General features: G+C 46.9%; 1 protein-coding gene across 8 annotated transcripts in view; it reads left to right on the top strand.

Annotated features, from left to right (window-relative positions):
- Positions 1-26,002, top strand: part of LOC110538980 (caskin-2-like) — a 95,479-nt gene that overhangs the window by 29,459 nt on the left and 40,018 nt on the right. For all 8 annotated transcript variants that reach the window (XM_036938616.1, XM_036938621.1, XM_036938619.1 and 5 more), the window contains one exon: positions 14,757-14,808. In XM_036938616.1, coding sequence (XP_036794511.1) covers positions 14,757-14,808 — 52 coding nt within the window. The remainder of the gene's footprint in view (positions 1-14,756; positions 14,809-26,002) is intronic.

Below are 26,002 nucleotides of genomic sequence, written 5' to 3'. Positions count from 1 at the left end.
CTTCAACATGGTTAAAGAGTGTACCACTACCACCCTGTCTCTTCAACATGGTTAAAGAGTGTACCGCTACCACCCTGTCTTTTCGACATGGTTAAAGAGTGTACCACTACCACCCGGTCTCTTCAACATGGTTAAAGAGTGTACCACTACCACCCTGTCTCTTCAACATGGTTAAAGAGTGTACCACTACCACCCTGTCTCTTCAACATGGTTAAAGAGTATACCACTACCACCCTGTCTCTTCAACATGGTTAAAGAGTGTACCACTACCACCCTGTCTCTTCAACATGGTTAAAGAGTGTACCACTACCACCCTGTCTCTTCAACATGGTTAAAGAGTGTACCGCTACCACCCTGTCTCTTCAACATGGTTAAAGAGTATACCGCTACCACCCTGTCTCTTCAACATGGTTAAAGAGTGTACCACTACCACCCTGTCTCTTCAACATGGTTAAAGAGTGTACCACTACCACCCTGTCTCTTCAACATGGTTAAAGAGTGTACCACTACCACCCTGTCTCTTCAACATGGTTAAAGAGTGTACCACTACCACCCTGTCTCTTCAACATGGTTAAAGAGTGTACCACTACCACCCTGTCTTTTCGACATGGTTAAAGAGTGTACCACTACCACCCTGTCTCTTCAACATGGTTAAAGAGTGTACCGCTACCACCCTGTCTCTTCAACATGGTTAAAGAGTGTACCACTACCACCCTGTCTCTTCAACATGGTTAAAGAGTGTACCACTACCACCCTGCCTCTTCAACATGGTTAAAGAGTGTACCACTACCACCCTGTCTCTTCAACATGGTTAAAGAGTGTACCACTACCACCCTGTCTCTTCAACATGGTTAAAGAGTGTACCACTACCACCCTGTCTCTTCAACATGGTTAAAGAGTGTAGCACTACCACCCTGTCTCTTCAACATGGTTAAAGAGTGTACCGCTACCACCCTGTCTCTTCAACATGGTTAAAGAGTGTACCGCTACCACCCTGTCTCTTCAACATGGTTAAAGAGTGTACCGCTACCACCCTGTCTCTTCAACATGGTTAAAGAGTGTACCACTACCACCCTGTCTCTTCAACATGGTTAAAGAGTGTACCACTACCACCCTGTCTCTTCAACATGGTTAAAGAGTGTACCACTACCACCCTGTCTCTTCAACATGGTTAAAGAGTGTACCACTACCACCCTGTCTCTTCAACATGGTTAAAGAGTGTACCACTACCACCCTGTCTCTTCAACATGGTTAAAGAGTGTACCGCTACCACCCTGTCTCTTCAACATGGTTAAAGAGTGTACCACTACCACCCTGTCTCTTCAACATGGTTAAAGAGTGTACCGCTACCACCCTGTCTCTTCAACATGGTTAAAGAGTGTACCACTACCACCCTGTCTCTTCAACATGGTTAAAGAGTGTACCACTACCACCCTGTCTCTTCAACATGGTTAAAGAGAGCTCTCTTCTAACAGACGCTCTTAATTTGGCTTTTTCAAGTCCAGTAAATACAGGCCTGGTAAGTTCCATACTGTATCTGTAATGAAACTACTGCTCCCCGTGTAACAGTTTAACTTTAGACCGTTCCCTCGCCCATACCCGGGCGCGAACCAGGGACCCTCTGCACACATCAACAACAGCGACCCACGAAGCATAGTTCCCCATCGCTCCACAAAAGCCGCGGCCCTTGCAGAGCAAGGGGAACCACTACTTCAAGGTCTCAGAGCAAGTGACGTCACCGATTGAAACGCTATTTAGAGCGCACCACCGCTAACTAGCTAGCCGTTTCACATCCGTTACACCCGTTTATAATCACATTCCGCTTTACATGAGGACATTTCAGAGTGGTTATTCATGGTAGGTCTTGGACAGGAAATGTCAATTTCATATGAAACAAGGAAAGGGGGTCTTTCAGTTTTCCCAAACTACAGGGACTGTAAGAACCAATTATATGTATTCTGTTCTAGGCCCAATTCATAAATCACAATGTTTGTTCTCTCTTTGGAAGAGTGTTCCCTATCTTTATGTTCCATATTTTCATCTGAATCGGAAAAGGAAGGCTTTCCTCTGTTATCATTAAGTCTATTTAGTGTACAATTTTTTCTTCAACGTGGACCCTCCGGGTGGCTACTGTACCTCAATCTATCGTTTTCCCCGTGTTTCCTCCCTCAACTAAGACCACAACGTTATTAGTACTAATCCTCCTAACCTCTGTGTGTCTGTTCTCACCGCTGGACTTGTGACTAGTAATAAAGTCAAACGCCAACATGTTCAAAACCCCGCAGACCACGGGAGATGAAGCTACCTCCCATTTTAAGCTTAAAGGCAATTCTGCCACTTTTCAACATCATATTAATTATCTCCAGCACCAAACCAGTGTCTACATATGTCAGGGTAGGATTAAAAGGGAAAACTGATTTTCAAGTCCAAGGGATGGTACTTTCTTTCACCCCATGTCACCGCGAAGGTCATAGTGTTTGAAAACCACTGTTTTAAGGTTTAAACTTTTGAGGATGTCATTGGTTAGAAATGTTTAACTTTTAATATTTCTACAATACTTCGAAATGCGTCATTTTCATGTGTTGACACTGATGTTGTGCTGGAGATAATGACAATGAGGTGAGGTAATGAAAAGTGGTAGAGTTACCCTTTAACACTAGTACCGCTGGGCCTCGATGGACCTCCCCTTTCCCTTAGACTGCTGCTCCACTCAGGAGCCCTAATAGGCTGACCACACTGCTTGCGTTGCAAAATAAATGTAGAAATCAATGTTATTCAATTATTGCACCCACACTGCTTAAGCTCGCCAACAAGCGTCTGTGTTACCAAGGGCTAAAATAGAAATCAGTTATATTTCTGACGCAGATCGCGCTGCAAGTCCTGCCTCTCCCATCTCCTCATTGGTTTATAGAAGCAGGTACCCACGTGCCACCTCCTCGTTGGTTATACCCACGTGGGTGACTGAAAGACAAACGAGGCCAGTGGCAATAATGCACCTAATTTAATAAAGTTTCCAATCGCAATATAAAGTCAAGAGAAGAAAAATCTAAATCAAAATTTATTTGTAAAAATATATAATAATCCCCATTTTCCAAGATGCAAGATCTGCAAGACGCGCAGTCAAATTATGAAAACATCAGTAGCCTAAACATCATTATAATCTCCAGTGTGCTTGATAAAGTGTAAATCAGCACAAAAGCAAAAATGGTATTATAATGAATATAAGTGTCAATGACAGCCAAAAATAGTCAATTATTGTCAGCTCGTGCTTACATGGTGTGTGTCGTCACACAGTAGCATCAGTAGGAGCATGTCCATGTCAGTTGGAGCATGTCTTTTTAGTGCTTAGGTTCAGGCTTAGGTTCATGATGAGGCTCAGAATCTGAAGAATAATCAGATGTCATGAATCATTTCTTCCCCAGCATTTGAGTCGTTTTCATTCAGATTTTGTAGCACTGCTAACTTAGCATGTGCATCCATTCGTGTTGGTCTTCTTGCCATTGTAAATTACACACACTCTCACTGTGTACTCCAAGTAGGCCAGAGTAGACTGATAAGACTGTTTGGGATTTGTTGTACTGATATAGGGTTAGGGCTGTTGCACTGACAGTATTATGCCACGCCGGCAGTTATGAGTCATGACCGCAGTAAAATTCCATGTGACTGCTGAGTCATGGTATTCTCCTCTTATGCACATGTGGACATGTGTTGTTGATACCCAAATCGATAACGACCATCAGGTCGTTAATGGCCTGGTACTCGGGGCTCTATTGTCCCTCTAACAACTCTGATATCAATGCAAATGCAGTCAAATCACATCTAATGCTTATCATCAAAACATCGTGTTTTTAAAACTCACCTCACTGTGATTGATCAATTTGAAGAAAGAAGTTCAACAACAGGTTGAAACTGAGTGGAGAACATGGTCGTTGTTGCAATGCCTAGCATAATAAAATGAACAGTGCTTTCTAAGTTGATGATTCATTCAAATCACCCATACGCATATTAGTGCTGATGCATACACATAGGCCCATATATGAGCCAAAGCCCGAACAAAACACACATTTATTGTGTAACATGAAGTCATGTGAGTGCCATCTGATGAAGATCATCAAAGGTTAGTGATTCATTTAATCGCTATTTCTGATTTTTGTGAGCCCTCTCCTTTGCTGCAAAATGGCTGTATGGCTTTCTGTGACTAGGTGCTGACCTAACATAATTGTTTGGTGTGTTTTCGCCATAAAGCCTATTTGAAATCGGACACGGTGGCTGGATTTACGAGAAGTTTATCTTTAAAATGTTGTAAAATACTTGTATGTTTGAGGAATTTTAATTATGGGATTTCTGTTGTTTTGAATTTGGCACCATGCAATTTCATTGGCTGTTGGCGAGGTGGGACTCTACCGTCCCACATATCCCACTGTGATTGATCAATTTGACGAAAGAAGTTCAACAACAGGTTGAAACTGAGTGGAGAACATTGTTTCAATGCCTAACATAATAAAATGACCAGTGCTTTCTAAGTTGATGATTCATTCAAATCACCCATACGTATATTAGAGCTGATGCATACACATATGCCCATATATGAGCCAAAGCCCGATAAAATAAATAATAACAAATACAAAAAATACAAAAACGTAATTAAAATAATGATTGTGCTGTTATACAATACATAGCCTACAGCATATTACGCACGGCAGGAAAGCATTTTAAAAAATGATTTAAGAGGTCTTTGGTGCCTAATTGTTCTAGCCTAGGGCTGTGGTGGTCATTACGTTGTGTCAGACTGTTATTGTCATGGAGGAGATTGAAATGCACAGTGGTGAGATATTCTGTAGCTAAAGGTAATGTCTCAGCCTATTCATTATGAACATAAATGACAATTCCCGATATCTAGGCTATTCAAAATCAAATACAAATTGGGGGCGTTCTGCACAAATTCAAATTGTAAGCCGTTCTGCACAATCAATGAACCAACCACATCGCTTAGGCCTATATGTTCTCTCCCAGACTCATGGATAGACAGTTTGGAGTGTAGCATAAGGTAACCAGTCCATCCAGTATGTATAATAATACAGTCCACACTCAAAGGCCATTATAATTGTTTTAATTTTGGTTTTGAGGTTCTAATTAGAATAGCTCAATACAGTACAATGGTCCGTCCTGTTCTCCATTCACAATTGGTGATGACATAATTATGCATCGTTTGCTTCCCCTCCCCTTTCTCTCAATCATACTTTACTTCATTTATTTAATCTGTTGTTATATGTGTGCTATTATTTTCAGTTTAGGTTCAGTTTTGAGGCAATTATTAAGGTGATTATCAACTGGGCACAGCGCCTTCAACTGTCGGGAGAAGGAGTGGGGCAGGCCCCACTGTTGGGAGAAGGAGTGGGGCAGGCCCCACTGTTGGGAGGAGGGGTGGAGCAGGCCCCACTTTCGGGAGGAGGGGTGGAGCAGGCCCCACTTTCGGGAGAAGGAGTGGAGCAGGCCCCACTGTCGGGAGGAGGGGTGGAGCAGGCCCCACTGTCGGGAGGAGGGGTGGAGCAGGCCCCGGGTGGAGCAGGCCCCACTGTCGGGAGGAGGGGTGGAGCAGGCCCCACTGTCGGGAGGAGGGGTGGAGCAGGCCCCACTGTCGGGAGAAGGGGTGGAGCAGGCCCCACTGTCGGGAGAAGGGGTGGAGCAGGCCCCACTGTCGGGAGAAGGGGTGGAGCAGGCCCCACTGTCGGGAGAAGGGGTGGCGCAGGCCCCACTGTCGGGAGGAGGGGTGGAGCAGGCCCCACTGTCGGGAGGAGGGGTGGAGCAGGCCCCGCTGTCGGGAGAAGGAGTGGAGCAGGCCCCTCTGTCGGGAGGAGGGGTAGAGGGGGAAACCATTTAAAAAAATGACATGCCCTCCTAAAACTAATTATAACACCAGTTCTGTTTGTGATATTAAGATTCTAACAACGACAGTGTGTTATATAGGGTTGTTTAGGGAAAGTCAAGGACTGAGGGGGTTATGACTTAAAGGGCAGAGTATTTTTTTATTTATATATGAGCAGTCCAAATGACTGCTTTAGCAGTTTTAGTGTTGTCCTTCACAACCTTGTCAACTCCTCATGAGAGATGGATTCAGGGAATAGTTTTCTTTGTCCCCTCAGTATGAGTGAATGAATTAAATCTTTGCTGACTGTAATGGGACCAGCAGTACTTCTACAGCGTGACAGAAAGGAGTTAGACTGTTGTCACTGACCCCAAAACAGTTCCAGACGACAACAAAATGGCTGTCAATTTGGGACGCCAGCAGTTTCAACTACTGACATGGCAAATCACCTTTTTCCATAAACACCCCCCTTGACCTGGGGTGTTGTGTGTGTACGTGTGCATTTCAAAGCTCATCTCTTCTGCTGGTGTTAGTGTTGGCCCTCTGGCGTGCCGTGTCCGTGTGTGACCACACACTCCTCCAGGCCCATCTGCAGCTCTTTTATTTACATACCGTGGTGCTACTCCCCATGCCAAGCTGGCCCGGGCTCCGAACCCCAGACTCCCCACTTCCCGGACTGGGAAGACAACACATGGGCCTCAGGTTTCACTCTACTTCATCTCAAAGGAAAACATTGGGAGCCTCAACTCTTCATTCTCATGCGTTAGACCATGCATGTTGGCGTTCCTGTCAGCCATTAGGACGTAGCTTGTTGGAGCCTAGAGGGCCAGGAGAGGAGAGCATGCCCAGATATGATGGGGAGAGAACAATCTGGCTCTTATCTGTGCTGCTACGTGTCTGATGTCGGTGTTATCTGCCTTGTCTCCTGATAAGAGTGGTGTGAGTAAAGCCCCAGGCGTGGGGCAGCAGGTGTGGGCAGGCAGTGAGACACTACAGTACAGCAGCGTACACATTCCTCTGGAGAGGCTGAAGTGTGTGAAAGGTCTGGATAAGTAGGACACTGCTTAGGGGAGGAGGGGAGCCTTTTCCCCCTGTCCCCTTGTCCCCTTGCTCTGATCAGAATTCATTTTTGAAACTAGTCAGGGGGCAGGGATTGACACATGAGGCTACATGTTCAGCTAAGTAATTGCTCAGTTGTTTAAATGTTTTTCCCCTTTTATGAAAGGGCATTTGTGCTCTTTTTTTTGTTGCTGGTTGTTTGGTTACTTGATTGTGTGAGAAGCTGGTTGTCTGTGTCTGGATCCTCTTGTGTACTAGAGGTGGTCCTGGTTTCTGTGTAGGCTGTGTAATGAGTTGTGAATGGAACAGGAGGAACTCCCTGCTTCTCAGGCATTACTCTAATCATCAGAGGAAGAGCTGGGAACGAGGGGAAAATAGAGTGCAGAAAAAAGGGAGAGGGGGCAGGGAGAGGTGGAGGGAGACAGAGAGGGCGGAGTAGAGTTGGTGAGATGGAGGAACACAGAGTTTAGGGACCTCTCTATCGCTCTGTCTCCCTTTCTCCCTCCCCTGGGAGGGGGCTCACACAATGGCCTAAGCCTCCCGCTCTTTGGAACAATGGTCTTGGGAAAGGAAGTGTAGAAGAGGCCCAGCTCAAGTCCCTGCTTTTGTTTCTGAGAGGCCCCCCCCCCTCCGTGTCACAGCCAGATTGCAACGAAACACCCCTGAGGTCACTCACACACTTCTACACCTCCGGTTCCTGCTCACACAGCCAGTGCTTCCTCATGGTGCCTCCAGTAAAACCTTGTCCCCTCTTCTCACCCCCAAACACCACCCCGTGGAGGTGATGGGGCAAACCGGAAAACTGCCCCACGAGACGAGGTACATTCCTCCCCAGAGAAAAACAACACATAAACAAAGTGGACCGCCAGAGGCCTGGGAGGTGAACTGAGATGGGTTTGTCTCTGCCCGGTTGAGTGTGAGTTTGTGCCATTTCACTGTGGTTTCCAGCAATGGGGTCCTATCATGTGCCAGTACAGTGTGCATGGTGGGAAAATAACATGCAGAATGAATAGTCATAGACACGAGATGGAGAGATGAAATTTGGCTTAGTTTGTTAGCACTTTCGGAAAATACTCAGCCACACCACCAATCTCTTACCCCTGATGTGTTCTTAACCTTGTGTTCTTAACGGCCAGACAGTTTGGACTCCTCTGTGTAGCTGCGTATACTGAAGTAATATGGGGTAATCTGGCATGGAGATTTCTGAGGGGCAATGACCATATATATATATATATATTTTAATGCTTGTTTGCCACAGGAGGAAGCACTCGGCCTTCACTTTCTCCTCCCTACTCTCTCTCTCTGACAGCACTTCCCCTTAGTTTAAGTGCGAGAGTTCAGAAACTGTGGCTCTGATTGCTGAGGGATTTTCCCGCTCTTTGGCTAGGAGGCAGGTGTTCAGACAGGATGTGGACGTGTAGGAGTGAGCAGCAGCACAAGGGGCCTCAAGACACAGCAGTGAGAGTACTGCTTCCTATGATGTAACCAGGCAGGTGCAGCTACGCAGGTGTTAACTGCACCAGGAACAGGTAGGTATTGATATATGGTTGAAATGCTATAAAGGTCAATATCTAGCTCCAGAGAGGGTTAGCCACCAGCCAAACTGAGGACCTAACTGTACCCAGCGGACTTAGCAGTGTGTGATGACTTTTCTCCACATGTAGCTGTTGATTTGAGGAAGGTAAACAGATAAAACCGATCTGTGTTGAAATCTGTGGCTGTGGTCCACTCTGGCAGCGCTGCCTCTAGACGTGGGGAATAGCCACTCTGACGCCTCACAGAGCTGTTTAAAAACGACAGGGATCTGGGAACTGGCCAGGGGAACGGCCTCCTTTGTGTGCGACCCTGTCATTGTCCCAGAGCTCAGATAAGGCAAAAAATAATACCCCAGCACGCCGCTGTGACTTCCTGTTCCCATTTACTCAGCAGATAAGGCCCTATTCCCACTACGAGATATGAAGGAGAGACTGAGGAGCGGGGTGGCAAAAGATAATTTAACTTTTCAATTCACATTACATCCTTGCTTTACTGTACCCTTTGTTGTGGCTGGCAACGTGACATTTTTGGTCCACAGCTCAAAAGCCAGTAAGCAAAACTATTCAACAGTGACAAACTTTTATTCTTAAACATATTACACTATTGAATAATGCAACAATTCACAAGCATGTATGTGCAGACAAAGGGTAGGAAGCATGAGTTTTTACTCACCATCTGGTTACCTATAACTACAAACATAGTTCTGTTTTTAGGTTATTATTTATTAACTTATTTCCGGATATCTTCTAAACTACCCACAATGCACTATTTTGCAACGTCATATGGAGAGAGTACTCTGTGTCTATTACCGAGTTCATGTGCTAGCTCGGTATCTAGCTCAAGCCGGCTAACGTTAGCATACTCATGCTCTTCACAGACTTTTTGGCTGTGATATCTAGTGGGAACTCGTTAGCACGGCCTACTCTGGTGCCTTCTTGCCATGGACTCAAAATGAAAGAAAATCATACCTCTTTGCTCTGTAGTACCTCGTCTGTTCTCCTTTTTGTCTTTTGTCAACTTTTTGGCATGGGCCTCCTGAGTGGTGCAATGGTCTAAGGCACTGCATCGCGGTGCTAGCTGTGCCACTAGAGATTCTGGGTTCGAGTCCAGGCTCTGTCACAGCCGGCCGCGACTGGGAGACCCATTGGTGCTGCTTGCTTCCGGGTTAAGTGGGCATTGTGTCTAGAATCAGTGCGGCTTGGTTGGATTGTGTTTCAGAGGATGCACGGCTCTCAACCTTCGCCTCTCCCGAGTCCGTCCCGAGTCCATATGGGAGTTGCAGCGATGAGACAAGACTGTAACTACCAATTGGATACCATGAAAATTGGCTATTTAATTATTTTTTTTACAACGAGCATGTTCTCTGTAGGCTACGGGAGTTTTGTAACTTTTTCTATCTTGGCTTAGTGCTAGCCTGCTAGCTGATATCTGGAATCTATTGCTATAGCTATTGGATTTCCCTCACTGACTCTCCATCGGCCTGGGGGAAGCGCCCGCCTCTCGCTTTGGTAGTTAACTCAGCCTGCACTCTTTAAAAAAAGTTTTACAATCGGATGGGTCCCAGCCATCAATCTGTACGTCTCTGCTCTCTCTTTGCTTTTGATCTGTAGTTGTGTTTTAGTTGTGTTAGTTCTCTAGTTTGTCTCCAGTTTTTAGGCTTTGGCTAGGTGGTTGGCTAGGCTATTAGCTAGTTGGCTAAATAGATCATGTTAGCTGGCTGGTCAGCTTGCTTGCTAAAATAAAATAATTTGATAACTGGTTAGATGGCGTTATGTATTTCCAAATCATTGGTTTACTTTAATGTAGCTGTAGATGGCTGACTCATGCTGTGCTAACGTAACAATACATTCATAAAGTATTTGCTTGTAAGTTTGTGGAAAATGTTATTGAAACTAGTATTTGTAGTTATTTCTGTTGGAGTTTACATTATAGGGAATAGGCTGGCTTGCCTATATGTAATCCATATAACACCACACACTTGGAAAAACATTTTCCGACTTGACTTTGGCATTCTTCGGAATTCGGATTTGGTTTTATGTAATAACTTGAGAAATAAGAAAAGTGAGGTGTAACTTTGCAGTGGGACTTTTAATGCGTATACTAATGCAAATCCATATGGTACATGTGAATGCTACCTTCCATTTTAAGGGGTTTGTTTTCTCGCCTGTGGAGATGGGCTGCCATAGTTTTATGTGGCTTAGTGCAGCTACTGCGACATTTTCAGACTGTAATAAGGACGGCCATTTGTCATTATTTGACTGTTCGAGTACTCACATGATTTTCTTTTGAGTTCTTGGAATAAAAATAACAAGCTATTTTTAGAACAGAAGGCCTGCGCCGGAATTTTTTAAACATTTCAATCTCTGGTTAAAGATTGAGTTTTGACCTCCGTTCGAGCAATCAATTACTCATGTTCATCCCTAGAATGTAACAGGGATGCATTCCAGGTAAACAAGACAATCCAGGTGAAATCTCAATAAAACGAGTCTCAGATATTCAAAAACATTGCTCTGCTATTACCATTTATTCTGTTTGTACCGCTCTGCTTCCAGGGGGTAACTGTTTGGTGGGTGTCGTGCTCTACCTCTGAAGGTAGCAGTCGAGACATAGCAAGTACGCAAGTTTACATTTCAGTAATATGTGTAGCCGACTGTATTTTTACATAAAGTGTAGTAAGTGTGGCTCTAAGACGCTGCAGGTCCCGTCCCGTTCCTTCCTTAGCCATACTGCATGCAGCTTCCTGTGTTCCAGTGGCAGGCCTGTGAGAGCCCGAGGAGCACAGCGGAGCTATGAATTCGCTGGAATCCACCAGGCTTGATTGTGGACCCGGGGTTTCCGCTGACACTCTTGAGTCTTCAAATGATGCCATCAGAACACTCTGTCTCAGATGCTAAACAATCAGGCCTCCATAAGGCGAGGGGAGGAAAGGGCTTTCTTCAGCCCTTTAATCATCCAAGCAAGATGCTTCCTCGTTGACTGGTTCAGCTCCCAAGATGGCCAGCTGTTAAACCACTACTGTAGTTCACCTAATTTGTCACTATTTCCGTATAATATGTCCTCGGGAACAGGGATGTGAAGGGATGTATATTCATCTTGGCATTGGTCCTCTTTTTACTGGTTTGAGTGATGCCAGTCACAGTAAGTCCTGTTATTGCGACAGGCAGATACCATAGTAGTGTTGAACCAAAACCAGCCATCGAGCCATTTAAAACCATACTAAACAGCCATATGGATTTACTCACAATTCATCTGGAAGATGTAGATGTGGCGTTTAAAAAAAAAAGGGTCCTTTAAAGCTATCAGGGTTTCTTTATTGCAACTTAAAGCTTGAATCTCAGGCATTGAGTCAAATGGCAGGGAATATGGCATGATGGGACTGCTGAAGTTTTTCACAGAGCAGTTTTCGACAAGGCCTACTTTTGAAAGCTCTTTCTTCTGTAACAGAGCTGTTTCTGCCTCACATTTTGGATGGATAATGGTGGCCTGGTCTCTGTTCTACACCACAATGAGTGCAGAAGGAAAATGATGACCTGAACCTTTGTATGTTCATTGCCTAGACCTAAGTGCAGTCATTTGAGCCCCAGAAACAAAATGGATTTATGAGGCGTTGCCTGCTCTTTTATGGAAGAGCATATAATCATAGTTTTGATACTCACAGTGGTTGTCTAATTTTAGTCTGATATTTTACAACAGATTCTGTTTCTGCCAGTCGCACCAGAGACACAGGCTGCGACTTGAATCCATGAACTTGTTCCAAGACAGAATTCTCAAATGTGCAGACTTTAGCAAAATCTCCCCTTTGCCTAGCATTCTTGCGGAACCAAATCTATGGTACGTTATACTTTCAGCTTTAAATTAAAAAAATATATGGAGTCCTCAAAAGGTTGTAACTGAACAGGCGGCGCTTTCCTCCCTCTCCATAAACATTAAAAATAACTTTTAACAAATGTGCAGCAGATGAAAGCTTCAATGGGAAATTTGATGCAATATTCAGCATTAGAGACTGGTTCCTGTAGTGAAGACAAGGCCAGGCAGCCTGTCCCGTCAGTCACATGAGGGTTTGATGTCAGTGTGTGCTTGTTACACGGCCAGCAAAGTGTTCTGAAAACTTTTTCGAAGAGGGGTTTGTGTTCCCATGACTTGACTGCGACACGCAATGTTTGATACACCTAATTAATTATGGAATTGAGGTCATAATCAAAGAGTCACAGAGATCCCCAAGGGGAAACTGGCTGTGTAGCAGAGATCTGGAATAGAAGCTCACTTCAAAGCACTTGTTTTGGGGCTGTTGAGGCTACCTTGGCCTTGCTCGCCTCCTGCTCAGACATAATGAGCAGTAGTAAGACGGGCTGTCGTCATGTCTCCACACTGTGGGTGTATCCAGTGTCTGGGACTTCTTTCCCACTCGGTTCTGTGTTACTCCCCCGTGGCCTGCCCTTTGACCTCGCTGAACTCATAGCAAACAGTGACCCTCACAGCGGCTGACCCACCTTCAGACGCCATGGGAGACTAGGACACAAGTGCAGACTCTATCTTATGACCAGCTGACATGGATGGAGCTCTGCCTCACAGACCTCCATTACTGTTTCATCAGATGACAAATGCTTAGTGTCTGACATTAAACTGTATATCTACCGCTGGCGGTGGTGATTTTCATTTCAGGGACGATGACTGTGGCATCACACTGACATGCTGATTGAACGCAGGGCATAAGCTGCATGACTCTACAAAGCACAAACTTTGTTTGGAATTCACAGAATTGATAAGAATGTGCTACTTATCACATGCAACTGGTGAGTCTGTGCTTATGTTTGGAGAGATTGTATGAAAGATATAGAAGAGAGCTGGGGTGTCAGCAGGGCCAGTGAAATACACAAGGGAACGACCCTGCCATTGGTTGATCACGTCTTGGGAGGGCAGGAGATGTCTCCATCAGTTTAGTTGACAGGTCTGGAGGTTGCCCATAGAGGCTGTAGGGACTTGGCACATTTCCAATGAGGATTTACCCCAGTGTTTTACCCAAAAGGCGCAGACTTTTCTGTTTCCATCTACGTGGGCCAGCACCCGTGTCTCACTTGGCTATGGCTCCAGCAGATCTGCTCTGACTTGGAGCCATGAGAAAGCAACAGTCTTCTTGAATGATGCAGAGGTTGTTGATTCTGCTCGCCACACGTTTTTAGTGTCACAGTCCTGATGGAAACGTTAGGTTACGTTAACATAAAACACTGGCAACTCCCTGGTGTGGGGCTAACTCTAGATGGAAAAGCACCATATGAGTCCCTGTGGTGGCCAGTGACATTCTTTCTTCTAAAGCCACACTAGGCTGATGAAGAGGCATCTCTATCAGAACATCAAAGGACACAACAATATCTCCTCCCTCCCTTTGTTCTCTGAACAGTGTATTGTCTCCTGACCTGGCCACAGAGGTCAGCCTGGGGTCAGAGGCTGAACTGGCTCTAGAGACAGAGAGAAAGGGACAGATCTATCAGGGACAGTTTGTTTGGGATAGCTAGCTCACCCACAAGGTTTTTGAGGCCTGGTGGGTGAGCTAGCTGGAGTCTCCACTCCACTGTCTGTCGCTCTCTCCCTAAACCCTGAACCATGACCCCGTAGCCCTCTAATTACAAAACAATATATTTAACCTTTATTTAACTAGGCATGTCAGTTAAGAACAAATTCTTATTTACAATGACGGCCTACCAAAAGGCAAAAGGCCTCCTGCGGGGACGGGGGCCTGAGATTAAAAATAAGTGCAATATAAATATAGGACAAACACACATCACAACAAGCGAGACAACACTACATAAAGAGAGACCTAAGACAACAACATAGCAAGGCAGCAACACATGGCAAGACAGCATGGTAGCAACACACCATGACAACATCATGGTAGCAACTAATCAGGGTGAGCATCTAGACCAGGATCTCTTAGTCCCGTGGCCTGCAGGTCTTCAGCCTTTCCAGAACCAGATGCTCTATAATATTTTAGAATGACTGAGTTGGTTCCCACAGATAATCTTGTTGAACCTGGAGATGGTTTGAGCTCGCAAGCAAACACATGATCATGAGTGAACTAGTAAATGATCTGTAAAACAATGCTCAACCTCCAGATTTTGCACAACCGAAAAGCAAGCCAATCCAGTATACTACTATAAACCATGAACTGAAGATGCACCATGAAGACACTTCCCTCCAGGCTTAAGTGAATAGTTTCTAGGTTAACCAGTAGCACAGTGTTTGTTCTAAAAATATCCTGAACGTATGTTGATTTATTTTCTGTCTTGTGTTTTTGCAGAGTTGTTGGGCTCCACGAAGAGACTGAACGTCAACTACCAGGATGGAGATGGGTAAGTGTGTGATGATGATAACACTGTCCTAAAGAACTGACTGACAACCTCTGTAAAAATATAAAATAAAAGATGGCCTACCAATAAGCTGCTCTTTCTGTATCTGTAAAATAGTAGTTCTACTGTGTAGCTTCTACATACAAGTGCTGGGATTTTAAAGCTCAATGCGTCTTGTCTTGGCTTGTGATAAACACCCTGCGTTAGTTTGCCTTGGGTTGAATCATGGCCTTCTGCTAAGTCAGCCAAAGCAGACTAACTGGTAATTGTGTCTGGAGGAGAAGCGAAGGTGTCACTGCTGAAAAAGCTCATTTAATTGTTGTTTCTACTACTGCTTCTTGCCCAAAAGCAGACACACCACAGTCTACTAACCCCCCAGTTACCCTGTCTGCCAGTGGAAATGCTGACTGTAAAAATTTTCCCCTCTCGCTTATTAGCATAGGTCTAGTTTCTCCTCATCTATTTTTCTCTTTGTGGAGGGACTTGGATCCCATATGAAAGTTCTCACTTTCTCCGTTTCCTCTCTTTTTCCCTTCTCACAGGGTGGTGTGTTTTCACCGCAGATATTTTTGTCGGCTACTAGAGCCATACTAATTTACACAATTGCTCTCAGTAGCTGATAGAGCAGCACATTGATGACATTGGTGAGATCCCTTGGTGCAGCATGGCTTTTTTAAAGAGTCGCTCAGCTCCCTGTAGAATATGAACTAGTCAAAAAGTAGATCATACAAACTCTGGCAAAGTCTACAGTTAGACTGTCTGAATTCAGATTGAGTCCGATAGGCTTAGCACACCCGAGATATCCAAATATAACTACCTCTTATAGCGCTCCCACATCCATCCAAACAGCCTTCCCCCTCTACAGACACTACTGGTGCCCCCTCACTCAGCCTAAATAAACAGAGTAACACAAGTGGAGAGAAGAGCCAAGACAACAGTGGGAGACCTTTAGATAAGCCGTGCCTCTGAGATGGCTGTAAAACGGTCCAGAGAGCAGGACAGTGGCGCACCATATATCAGAGCCCAGGTCCCCCCCCAGAACCCCAGGCTCTGGCCGTGGTTTACTGCTTGTTATGCATCTTCTCCAACCCCCCCCTCCCCCCCTCTCTCTCTTTGTCAGCTCTCAGGGGCCGGGGGGGGGGGGGGGGGGGGGGGGGGGGTTTGTGTGGCGTAGAGGGCGGGACTGTGGCCGATTTAGATGGGAGTGTTTACAAAAGCTGCCACACAACTCAATGCAGTGATGACAGCGTCCGCGTCCGGGAATGATATACTAGTGCACCAGAGAGGATAAACATGGCTGGAACAGAGAGGCCTGATGATGATGATACACTACATGACCAAAAGTATGTGGACATCTGCTCATTGAACATTTCATTCCAAAATCATGGGCATTAGTATGGAGTTGGTCCCCCCTCTTTGCTGCTGTAACAGCCTCCACTCTTCTGGGAAAGCTTTACACTAAATGTTGGAACATTGCTGCGAGGACTTGCTTCCATTCAGCCACGAGCATTAGTGAGGTCGGATACTGATGTTGAGCGATTAGGTCTGGCTCACAGTCAACGTTCCAATTCATCCCAAAGGTGTTCAATGGGGTTGACGTCAGGGCTCTGTGCAGGCCAGTCAAGTTCTTCCACACCGATCTTGACAAACCATTTCTATATGGACCTCACTTTGAGCATTGTCATACTGAAACAGGAAAGGGCCTTCCCCAAACTGTTACCCCAAAGTTGGAAGCACCGAATCATCTAGAATGTCATGGTATGCTGTAGCGTTAAGATTTCCCTACACTGGAACTAGGGGGCCTAGCACGAACCATGAAAAACATCCCCAGACCATTATTCCTCCTCCACCAAACTTTACAGTTGGCACTATGCACCCAGATTCATATGTCGTACTGCGAGCTGGTGAAGCGTGATTCATCACTCCAGAGAATGCGTTTCCACTACTCCGGAGTCCAATGGCGGTGAGCTTTACACCACTCCAGCCGATGCTTGGCATTGCACTTGGTGATCTTAGGCTTGTGTGCGGCTGCTCAGCCATGAAGCTTTCCGACAAACAGTTCTTGTACTGACATTGCTTCCAGAGGCAGTTTGGAACTCTGTAGTGAGTGTTGCAACCGAGGACAGGCAATTTTTACGCGCTATGGACTTCAGCACTCGGCGGTCCTGTTCTGTGAGCTTGTGTGACCTTCCACTTCACAGTAACAGCACTTACAGTTGACCGGGGCAGCTCTAGCAGGACAGAAATCTGACGAACGGACTTGTTGGTAAGGTGGCATCCTATGATGGTGCCACGTTGATAGTCACTGAGCTCTTCAGTAAGGCCATTCTAGTGCCAATGTTTGTCTATAGAGATTGCATGGCTGTGTGCTCGATTTTATACACCTGTCAGCATTGGGTGTGGCTGAAATAGCCCAATCCACTAATTTGAAGGTTTCCACATACACTATATAGTATATACAAAAGTATGTGGGGCTCAACATTAGCATGTCGGAAGAGTGTTCATTTGTGTCTTGCTGCTGCTGTGTGTTGCGCGTGCGTGCGTATGTGTGTGCTGCTCGGTTCTAATGGCCCCCGTGGGGACATGGAATTTCAAGTGGGGGGAAAGGTCTTTCATTATTCATCAGTGCTGTTGGCACTGCTCTGCTTTTCTCTCTATCGTTAAACACAGACTATACTACTGCAGGAACCCGACCCCTCATCTTATCACTACAGCTCAGTCTCATATCCTATAGCTTAGTCTAGCGCTCCATTAGTAGGCCATACGCGATCATGTTGAAGCACAGCACACAGCAATTATGTTTACAACAGTAATCACTCATGTATATTGTGGGCTGTTTGTTTTTCTAGAACACTTTGTTGTTGGGCAATCATGGAAAGTGTTCAGTCTGTCTTGGCAGTAGTGAAGGGGGATATGACTGGGCTCTTTAGTATGTAGTACTATGAATGTTGTTCAGGTGAAGACCTGTATGAGAGAATGATTAAAGGTTCTTACTCATCCCTTACTGTAGGCGTGGACATGGTTGATATACACTCAGTGGCCAGTTTATTAGGTTCACACATCTAGTACCAGGTTGGACCCCCCTTTACCTCCAGAACACCCTGAATTCTTCAGGGCATAGAATCATTGCTCAATTGGTTTCAAGGGACCTAGCGTGTGCCAGGAAAACATTCCCCACACCATTACACCACCGCCACCACCCTGTACCGTTGACACCAGGCAGGTGTACTGTGCCGCTATAAGCCTGTTGGCACAATTCTTTCCATATTCACCCACTGCTGCTGACGGGATGTTTTTTGTTTGTCTCACCATTCTCTGTAAACCCTAGACCGTGAATGTGCGTGAAAAGCCCAGGAGGGTGGCAGTTTCTGAGGTACTGGAACCGGCTTGCCTGGTACACTCTGGCTTAGGTCCCTTTTACCCATTCTAACGTTTAATCAAGCAGTAACTGAATTCCTTGGTGCCTGTCTGCCTGCTTTATAAAGTAATCCACGGCCACGTGACTCACTGTCTGTAGGAGATGTTTGTGAGCGGGGTGGTGTACCTAATAAACTGTCCAACTGGTCAGCTCACGCAACTGTTATTAAGGTGTGTGTGTGTGGCGCCCATTCATCCCATTTCCGTAGACTTTATTGGCCCTCTCTCCGTTTATGTGTGTGTGTGTGTGTGTGTGTGTCAGAGAAAGGCATACTGAACAAACACTGGTGCTGTAATATATAAAAGGGTCTCTTTTCTGCAACCCTGTGAGACAAATTAGTATTTGAGTCTCCATGAACTTTTCCAGCTTTTGGTCTGTGTTTGGGGTGCAGTTTCCATGGAGATCAGCACTGGAATGGCCTGGGCTGAATGGCTGTGCCTGTCTGTGGGGGACTGGTTGGATCCCTGGCCTGTGTGCCTGTGTGTCCACAGAGGGCAGTACTGCCAGGACCCGTCAACACACCCCTGTCATCTGAAGCAATGGAGGGAAAGAACCAACCCTGGCAGGAGAGGACTATACACTACTAACTCTCCCTCTGAGAGCTGGACAGAAAGCCTGCTCTGTTTCCACATTACCATAGAAGCTGACATCCATGCCATGTTAGAAGTGCATGTCACACCTTCCTCCCACAGGGAGCTGTGTGTGTGTGTGTGTGTGTGTGTGTGTGTGTGTGTGTGTGTGTGTGTGTGTGAGAAAGACTGTGTATTTAAGAGAATGAAACCGCGTGTCTGAACCTGCGCTCGTAAAAACTCCCTGTAAGTGTTTTCATTCAGACGGCTTGTACTGTCATATAAAATCCATTGACTTATAAAGGAACATAGGAAAGATACCAAAGGCTTCCAAAAAAGACCTCACCATTGAAATGTATCTAAAAGTGATGTCTTAGTTCCCGTGTTTCCGAGCCATTTCATTGGCTCTACTACTATACTACACAGAGCTATAGGGCCCACCTGCATTGATGCTGAGCCTCGATGACCAAGGCCAGGCCACTCTGTTTGCTGAAACGATTAGCACACAGCCCAGATTGGAAGGAAGTTATTAGCCTCTGACCTCCCAGTCAGTCAGATAGACAGAGAGATACTAGACTGGCCAGGTCACCTTGGGGAATGTGACACTATCAGCAGGAATGTCATTTGACAGGATGGTGCCTTGGCTCTGAGAGGCCGTAACTCTCTCACTGTCCCTGGTCTGGCTGGGGAGGTGTGTGTGTGTGTGTGTGTGCGTGTGCATGCGTGTGTGAGCCTGTGTGTGTTTGCTTGCTTGTGTGTGAGCAGGTCTGTCTGTCTCTGTGTGTGTGTGCATGCGTGTGTGAGCCTGTGTGTGTTTGCTTGCTTGTGTGTGAGCAGGTCTGTCTGTCTCTGTGTGTGTGTGCATGCGTGTGTGAGCCTGTGTGTGTTTGCTTGCTTGTGTGTGAGCAGGTCTGTCTGTCTCTGTGTGTGTGTGCATGCGTGTGTGAGCCTGTGTGTGTTTGCTTGCTTGTGTGTGAGCAGGTCTGTCTGTCTCTGTGTGTGTGTGCATGCGTGTGTGAGCCTGTGTGTGTTTGCTTGCTTGTGTGTGAGCAGGTCTGTCTGTCTCTGTGTGTGTGTGCATGCGTGTGTGAGCCTGTGTGTGTGAGCAGGTCTGTCTGTCTCTGTGTGTGTGTGCATGCGTGTGTGAGCCTGTGTGTGTTTGCTTGCTTGTGTGTGAGCAGGTCTGTCTGTCTCTGTGTGTGTGTGCATGCGTGTGTGAGCCTGTGTGTGTGAGCAGGTCTGTCTGTCTCTGTGTGTGTGTGCATGCGTGAGTGTGTTTGTTTGAGGTGGGTGATATACTATTCCAGTCTGCAAGGATGACAGCACTCCAACCTGGTACTAAGGGGCCTGATTGGAGACAGGTCAGACCCTCTCCATCTCCCTCCATAAATATCTCCCTCCTCTCTCTCATCCTCTTTCTGTCTCTCCCTCTCTCTCTTTCTTTCATTGGAGTGGTGTGCTAGAGTGATAAGGTAAGAGGTGTCCCTGTTCTTTTCTAGAGAGGGGGAGAGGGAGAGACGTTGGGGTTGACAGGAGGAGAGACCTGCGTGCTTTGAACACAGAGCCTTTTCAAGGGCCTTTCTCTCTTCTGGACTCTCACGTCCTGCCAGGGGGAGAACAGGAGAGAGAATTGAAGGGAAGGACAGAGGAGGGATTGTGTACCTCCGGTCTCTCACCTCCCTCTCTCCCTCTCCTGACGTCCCTCTTTCATGGCTGGGCCCTGTGTAAAGCCCCTGGCCCGAGTGACTTAATACATCCCCAATCCATGGCCCAAATAAACCCTGCTGCATTAGGGGTAGGAAACCAAGCTCTACCTCAGAGGATAGAGGCAGGATTCACTGGGTTAAGTGGCCCTAAGGCAGGCCTAATGAGACCAACGTCACACAGGTTTCATCTAGGTTTAGAGCGATCTCAACTGAAGGTTCACGAAAGAGAGGGAGGGTGTGTGTGTGCATACTCTGCTTGGTGTGTGACTCTCATAAGGGTGTGAAGTGTTTGCAGAAGCACTTAGGAAATCAAGTGATTTGGGACGCGGTTCACCAACACTTCTGTACTCAATATTACAACATGAAAAACGGTTCGGTACTCAAATGTTGTTACTTTTGGTTCTATCCAATGTGTCTCACGTTTGGAAATGAACTAAATGTATTGAACTGAATAGATCATTTATTAATTGGCCCAAGTTATCATAACACAACACATAACACATCATAACACATGACCAGAATGCATCAGGCATTCGTATTCCCCTGTCTGTGTGCGGTGCTCGTATGTCTATCACTTTGTGTAACCATTATGGATGCTAATGATAACCGTCTGGTCGATGGAAAGCTTTTCCCAGTAGCCTACCTGGCAAAATTATGATTATTTGCATCAATTCAGTGGCCAATAGTTTTGTAAACTCCCATCACACATGCGCTACAGAAACACCGCTAACCAAACAACAGCGCTGAGCGTCTGCACTATAACATATTAATGACTTCCATTTTTTACAGACTTCAAAAGTAATCCTCTGATGTGGTTTAGTCATTGTTGTGGATTTAGAACATCCAATGTAGTTTTTTATCTTTTAAAAAGCTGAACAAACGGGGGAAAATCACATTCTCTCTGCTTTTTTTGCCGTGTTATCGTTTGGGTATAGAGTGTTTTTTAAATGTAACCTTTATTTAACTAGGCAAGTCAGTTATAAACAAACTCTTATTTACAATGACGGCCTACACCGGCCAACCCCGACGATGCTGGGCAAATTGTGCGCCGCCTTATGGGACTCCCAATCACGGCCGGATGTGGTACAGCCTGGAATCGAACCACTGAGATGCAGTGCCTTAGATCGCTGCACCACTCTTGATACTAAACCTGGTATCAGTATCCAAGTCAAAATTCTTGTATCGTGACAGCACTTGTGTTCATCCCTAGTCTGGACCTCAGCAGCTGGTTTTATTCACACAAAATATCAGTTTCTTTCCCTGCATGTCTAGTCTCCCCTACTTGTGCTCTTTCGTCAGACTCTCTTTGTGTGAGGAAGCCCTGGAGTGCAGCTCACGGTAACTCCACTATAATATGCTGACATAATGGTAAGATCAGTCTATGATACTCTATTAAATGAATTAAGAAGCCTCCAGGTAAACCGTATTTAATATCGCATTATCAAACTTGATACCTTTCTATTTGCGTTGTGATATGTGTAAGAGACTCTTTACAGTAGGCCTCTGTCTTTACTCTGAGGTCCCTCCATAGACTTGGGACTGGAGCAAACTTGTTTCCTATCCACCAATAGACAGACATTGTTTATTTAGATTTTAGAAGCTGTCCTGATAACTAGGCTGTTTGCAAAGATGCTCCTCACACATGCATTTTTAATGTCAGATTATTTTATCACCTCTCAATCAGGCTGGATTGAACAGAGGGATTAGACTCTCTCTTCCTCCCCCTCTATCTCTCTCCTTCTCTCTCCTCTCTTTCATTCTATTCCATTACTCTTAGAGATGATCCTGGCCCTGTCGGTTACTGTAGCCAGACACAGCAGAACCCCCCAGCCTCCCTTCACAGTACACAACTCCCTCTGGTAGAGAGACAGGAAGTGCTACATGCCCACTGAGGCACCACTTATTCCAAAACACCCTGTAGAGCTATAATACCGACTGTTTCTCTCTAGTACCGACTGTCTCTCTCTAGTACCGACTGTTTCTCTTTCTCTAGTACCCACTCTCTCTCTCTAGTACCGACCATCTCTCTCTAGTACCCACTCTCTCTCTCTCTCTCTCTCTAGTACCGACTGTCTCTCTCTCTCTAGTACCGTCTCTCTCTCTCTCTCTCTCTCTAGTACCGACTCTCTCTCTCTAGTACCGACTCTCTCTCTCTAGTACCGACTGTCTCTCTCTCTCTAGTACCGTCTGTCTCTCTCTCTAGTACCGACTGTCTCTCTCTCTCTCTCTCTAGTACCGACTCGCTCTCTCTAGTACCGACTCTCTCTCTAGTACCGACTGTCTCGCTCTCTCTAGTACCGACTGTCTCTCTCTCTAGTACCGACCGCCTCTCTCTCTCTCTCTAGTACCGACCGTCTCTCTCTCTAGTACCGACCGTCTCTCTCTCTCTAATACCGACTGTCTCTCTCTCTCTCTAGTACTGACTGTCTCTCTCTCTCTCTCTCTAGTACCGACTCTCTCTCTCTCTAGTACCGACTGTCGCTCTCTCTAGTACCGACTGTCTCTGTCTCTCTCTCTCTCTAGTACCGACCGCCTCTCTCTCTCTAGTACCGACCATCTCTCTCTCTCTCTCTCTCTAGTACCGACCGTCTCTCTCTAGTACCGGCCGTCTCTCTCTCTAGTACCCACTCTCTCTCTAGTACCGACCGTCTCTCTCTCTTGTACCGACCGTCTCTCTCTCTCTCTAGTACCGACTGTCTCTCTTTCTCTAGTACCGACTGTCTCTCTTTCTCTAGTACCGACGATCTCTCTCTAGTACCGACCGTTTCTCTCTCTCTCTAGTACCGACGTCGCTCTCTCTCTAGTACCGACCGTCGCTCTCTCTCTAGTACCGACCGTCGCTCTCTCTCTAGTACCGACCGCCGCTCTCTCTCTAGTACCGACCGTCGCTCTCTCTCTAGTACCGACCGTCGCTCTCTCTCTAGTACCGACCGTCGCTCTCTCTCTAGTACCGACCGTCGCTCTCTCTCTAGTACCGACCGTCGCTCTCTCTAGTACCGGCCGTCTCTCTCTCTAGTACCCACTCTCTCTCTAGTACCGACCGTCTCTCTCTCTTGTACCGACCGTCTCTCTCTCTCTCTAGTACCGACTGTCTCTCTTTCTCTAGTACCGACGATCTCTCTCTAGTACCGACCGTTTCTCTCTCTCTCTAGTACCGACGTCGCTCTCTCTCTAGTACCGACCGTCGCTCTCTCTCTAGTACCGACCGTCGCTCTCTCTCTAGTACCGACCGTCGCTCTCTCTCTAGTACCGACCGTCGCTCTCTCTCTAGTACCGACCGTCGCTCTCTCTCTAGTACCGACCGTCGCTCTCTCTCTAGTACCGACCGTCGCTCTCTCTCTAGTACCGACCGTCGCTCTCTCTCTAGTACCGACCGTCGCTCTCTCTCTAGTACCGACCGTCGCTCTCTCTCTAGTACCGACCGTCGCTCTCTCTCTAGTACCGACCGTCGCTCTCTCTCTAGTACCGACCGTCGCTCTCTCTCTAGTACCGACCGTCGCTCTCTCTCTAGTACCGACCGTCGCTCTCTCTCTAGTACCGACCGTCGCTCTCTCTCTAGTACCGACCGTCGCTCTCTCTCTAGTACCGACCGTCGCTCTCTCTCTAGTACCGACCGTCGCTCTCTCTCTAGTACCGACCGTCGCTCTCTCTCTAGTACCGACCGTTTCTCTCTCTCTTTAGTATCGACTGTCGCTCTCTCTCTAGTACCGACCGTCGCTCTCTCTCTAGTACCGACCGTCTTTCTCTCTCTAGTACCGACGATCTCGCTCTAGTACCGACCGTCGCTCTCTCTCTAGTACCGACCGTCGCTCTCTCTCTAGTACCGACCGTCGCTCTCTCTCTAGTACCGACCGTCGCTCTCTCTCTAGTACCGACCGTCGCTCTCTCTCTAGTACCGACCGTCGCTCTCTCTCTAGTACCGACCGTCGCTCTCTCTAGTACCGACCGTCGCTCTCTCTCTAGTACCGACCGTCGCTCTCTCTCTAGTACCGACCGTCGCTCTCTCTCTAGTACCGACCGTCGCTCTCTCTCTAGTACCGACCGTCGCTCTCTCTCTAGTACCGACCGTCGCTCTCTCTCTAGTACCGACCGTCGCTCTCTCTCTAGTACCGACCGTTTCTCTCTCTCTTTAGTATCGACTGTCGCTCTCTCTCTAGTACCGACCGTCGCTCTCTCTCTAGTACCGACCGTCTTTCTCTCTCTAGTACCGACGATCTCGCTCTAGTACCGACCGTCTCTCTCGCTCTAGTACCGACCGTCTCTCTCGCTCTAGTACCGACCGCCTCTCTCTCTCTCTAGTACCGACCGCCTCTCTCTCTCTAGTACCGACCGCCTCTCTCTCTCTAGTACCGACCATCTCTCTCTCTCTAGTACCGACCGTCTCTCTCTCTCTCTCTCTCTCTCTCTCTAGTACCGACCGTCTCTCTCTCTCTCTAGTATCCACTCTCTCTCTAGTACCGACTGTTTCTCTCTCTAGTACCCACTCTCTCTCTCTAGTACCGACCATCTCTCTCTCTCTAGTACCGACCATCTCTCTCTCTCTCTCTAGTACCGACTGTCTCTCTCTCTAGTACCGTCTCTCTCTCTCTCTCTCTCTAGTACCGACTCTCTCTCTAGTACCGACTCTCTCTCTCTAGTACCGACCATCTCTCTCTCTCTCTCTAGTACCGACCGTCTCTCTCTAGTACCGGCCGTCTCTCTCTAGTACCCACTCTCTCTCTAGTACCGACCGTCTCTCTCTCTTGTACCGACCGTCTCTCTCTCTCTCTAGTACCGACTGTCTTTCTCTCTCTAGTACCGACGATCTCGCTCTAGTACCGACCGTCGCTCTCTCTCTATTACCGACCGTTTCTCTCTCTCTTTAGTATCGACTGTCGCTCTCTCTCTAGTACCGACCGTCGCTCTCTCTCTAGTACCGACCGTCGCTCTCTCTCTAGTACCGACCGTCTTTCTCTCTCTAGTACCGACGATCTCGCTCTAGTACCGACCGTCTCTCTCGCTCTAGTACCGACCGTCTCTCTCGCTCTAGTACCGACCGCCTCTCTCTCTCTCTAGTACCGACCGCCTCTCTCTCTCTAGTACCGACCATCTCTCTCTCTCTAGTACCGACCGTCTCTCTCTCTCTCTCTCTCTCTCTCTCTAGTACCGACCGTCTCTCTCTCTCTCTCTCTAGTATCCACTCTCTCTCTAGTACCGACTGTTTCTCTCTCTAGTACCCACTCTCTCTCTCTAGTACCGACCATCTCTCTCTCTAGTACCGACCATCTCTCTCTCTCTCTCTAGTACCGACTGTCTCTCTCTCTAGTACCGTCTCTCTCTCTCTCTCTCTCTCTAGTACCGACTCTCTCTCTAGTACCGACTCTCTCTCTCTAGTACCGACCATCTCTCTCTCTCTCTCTAGTACCGACCGTCTCTCTCTAGTACCGGCCGTCTCTCTCTAGTACCCACTCTCTCTCTAGTACCGACCGTCTCTCTCTCTTGTACCGACCGTCTCTCTCTCTCTC

The sequence above is a fragment of the Oncorhynchus mykiss genome, chromosome 12 (assembly GCF_013265735.2).
Source record: "Oncorhynchus mykiss isolate Arlee chromosome 12, USDA_OmykA_1.1, whole genome shotgun sequence".
Taxonomy (NCBI): Eukaryota; Metazoa; Chordata; class Actinopteri; order Salmoniformes; family Salmonidae; genus Oncorhynchus; species Oncorhynchus mykiss.
Note: the sequence above shows the minus strand (reverse complement) of the source record. Positions and strands in the feature narration are given on the sequence as shown.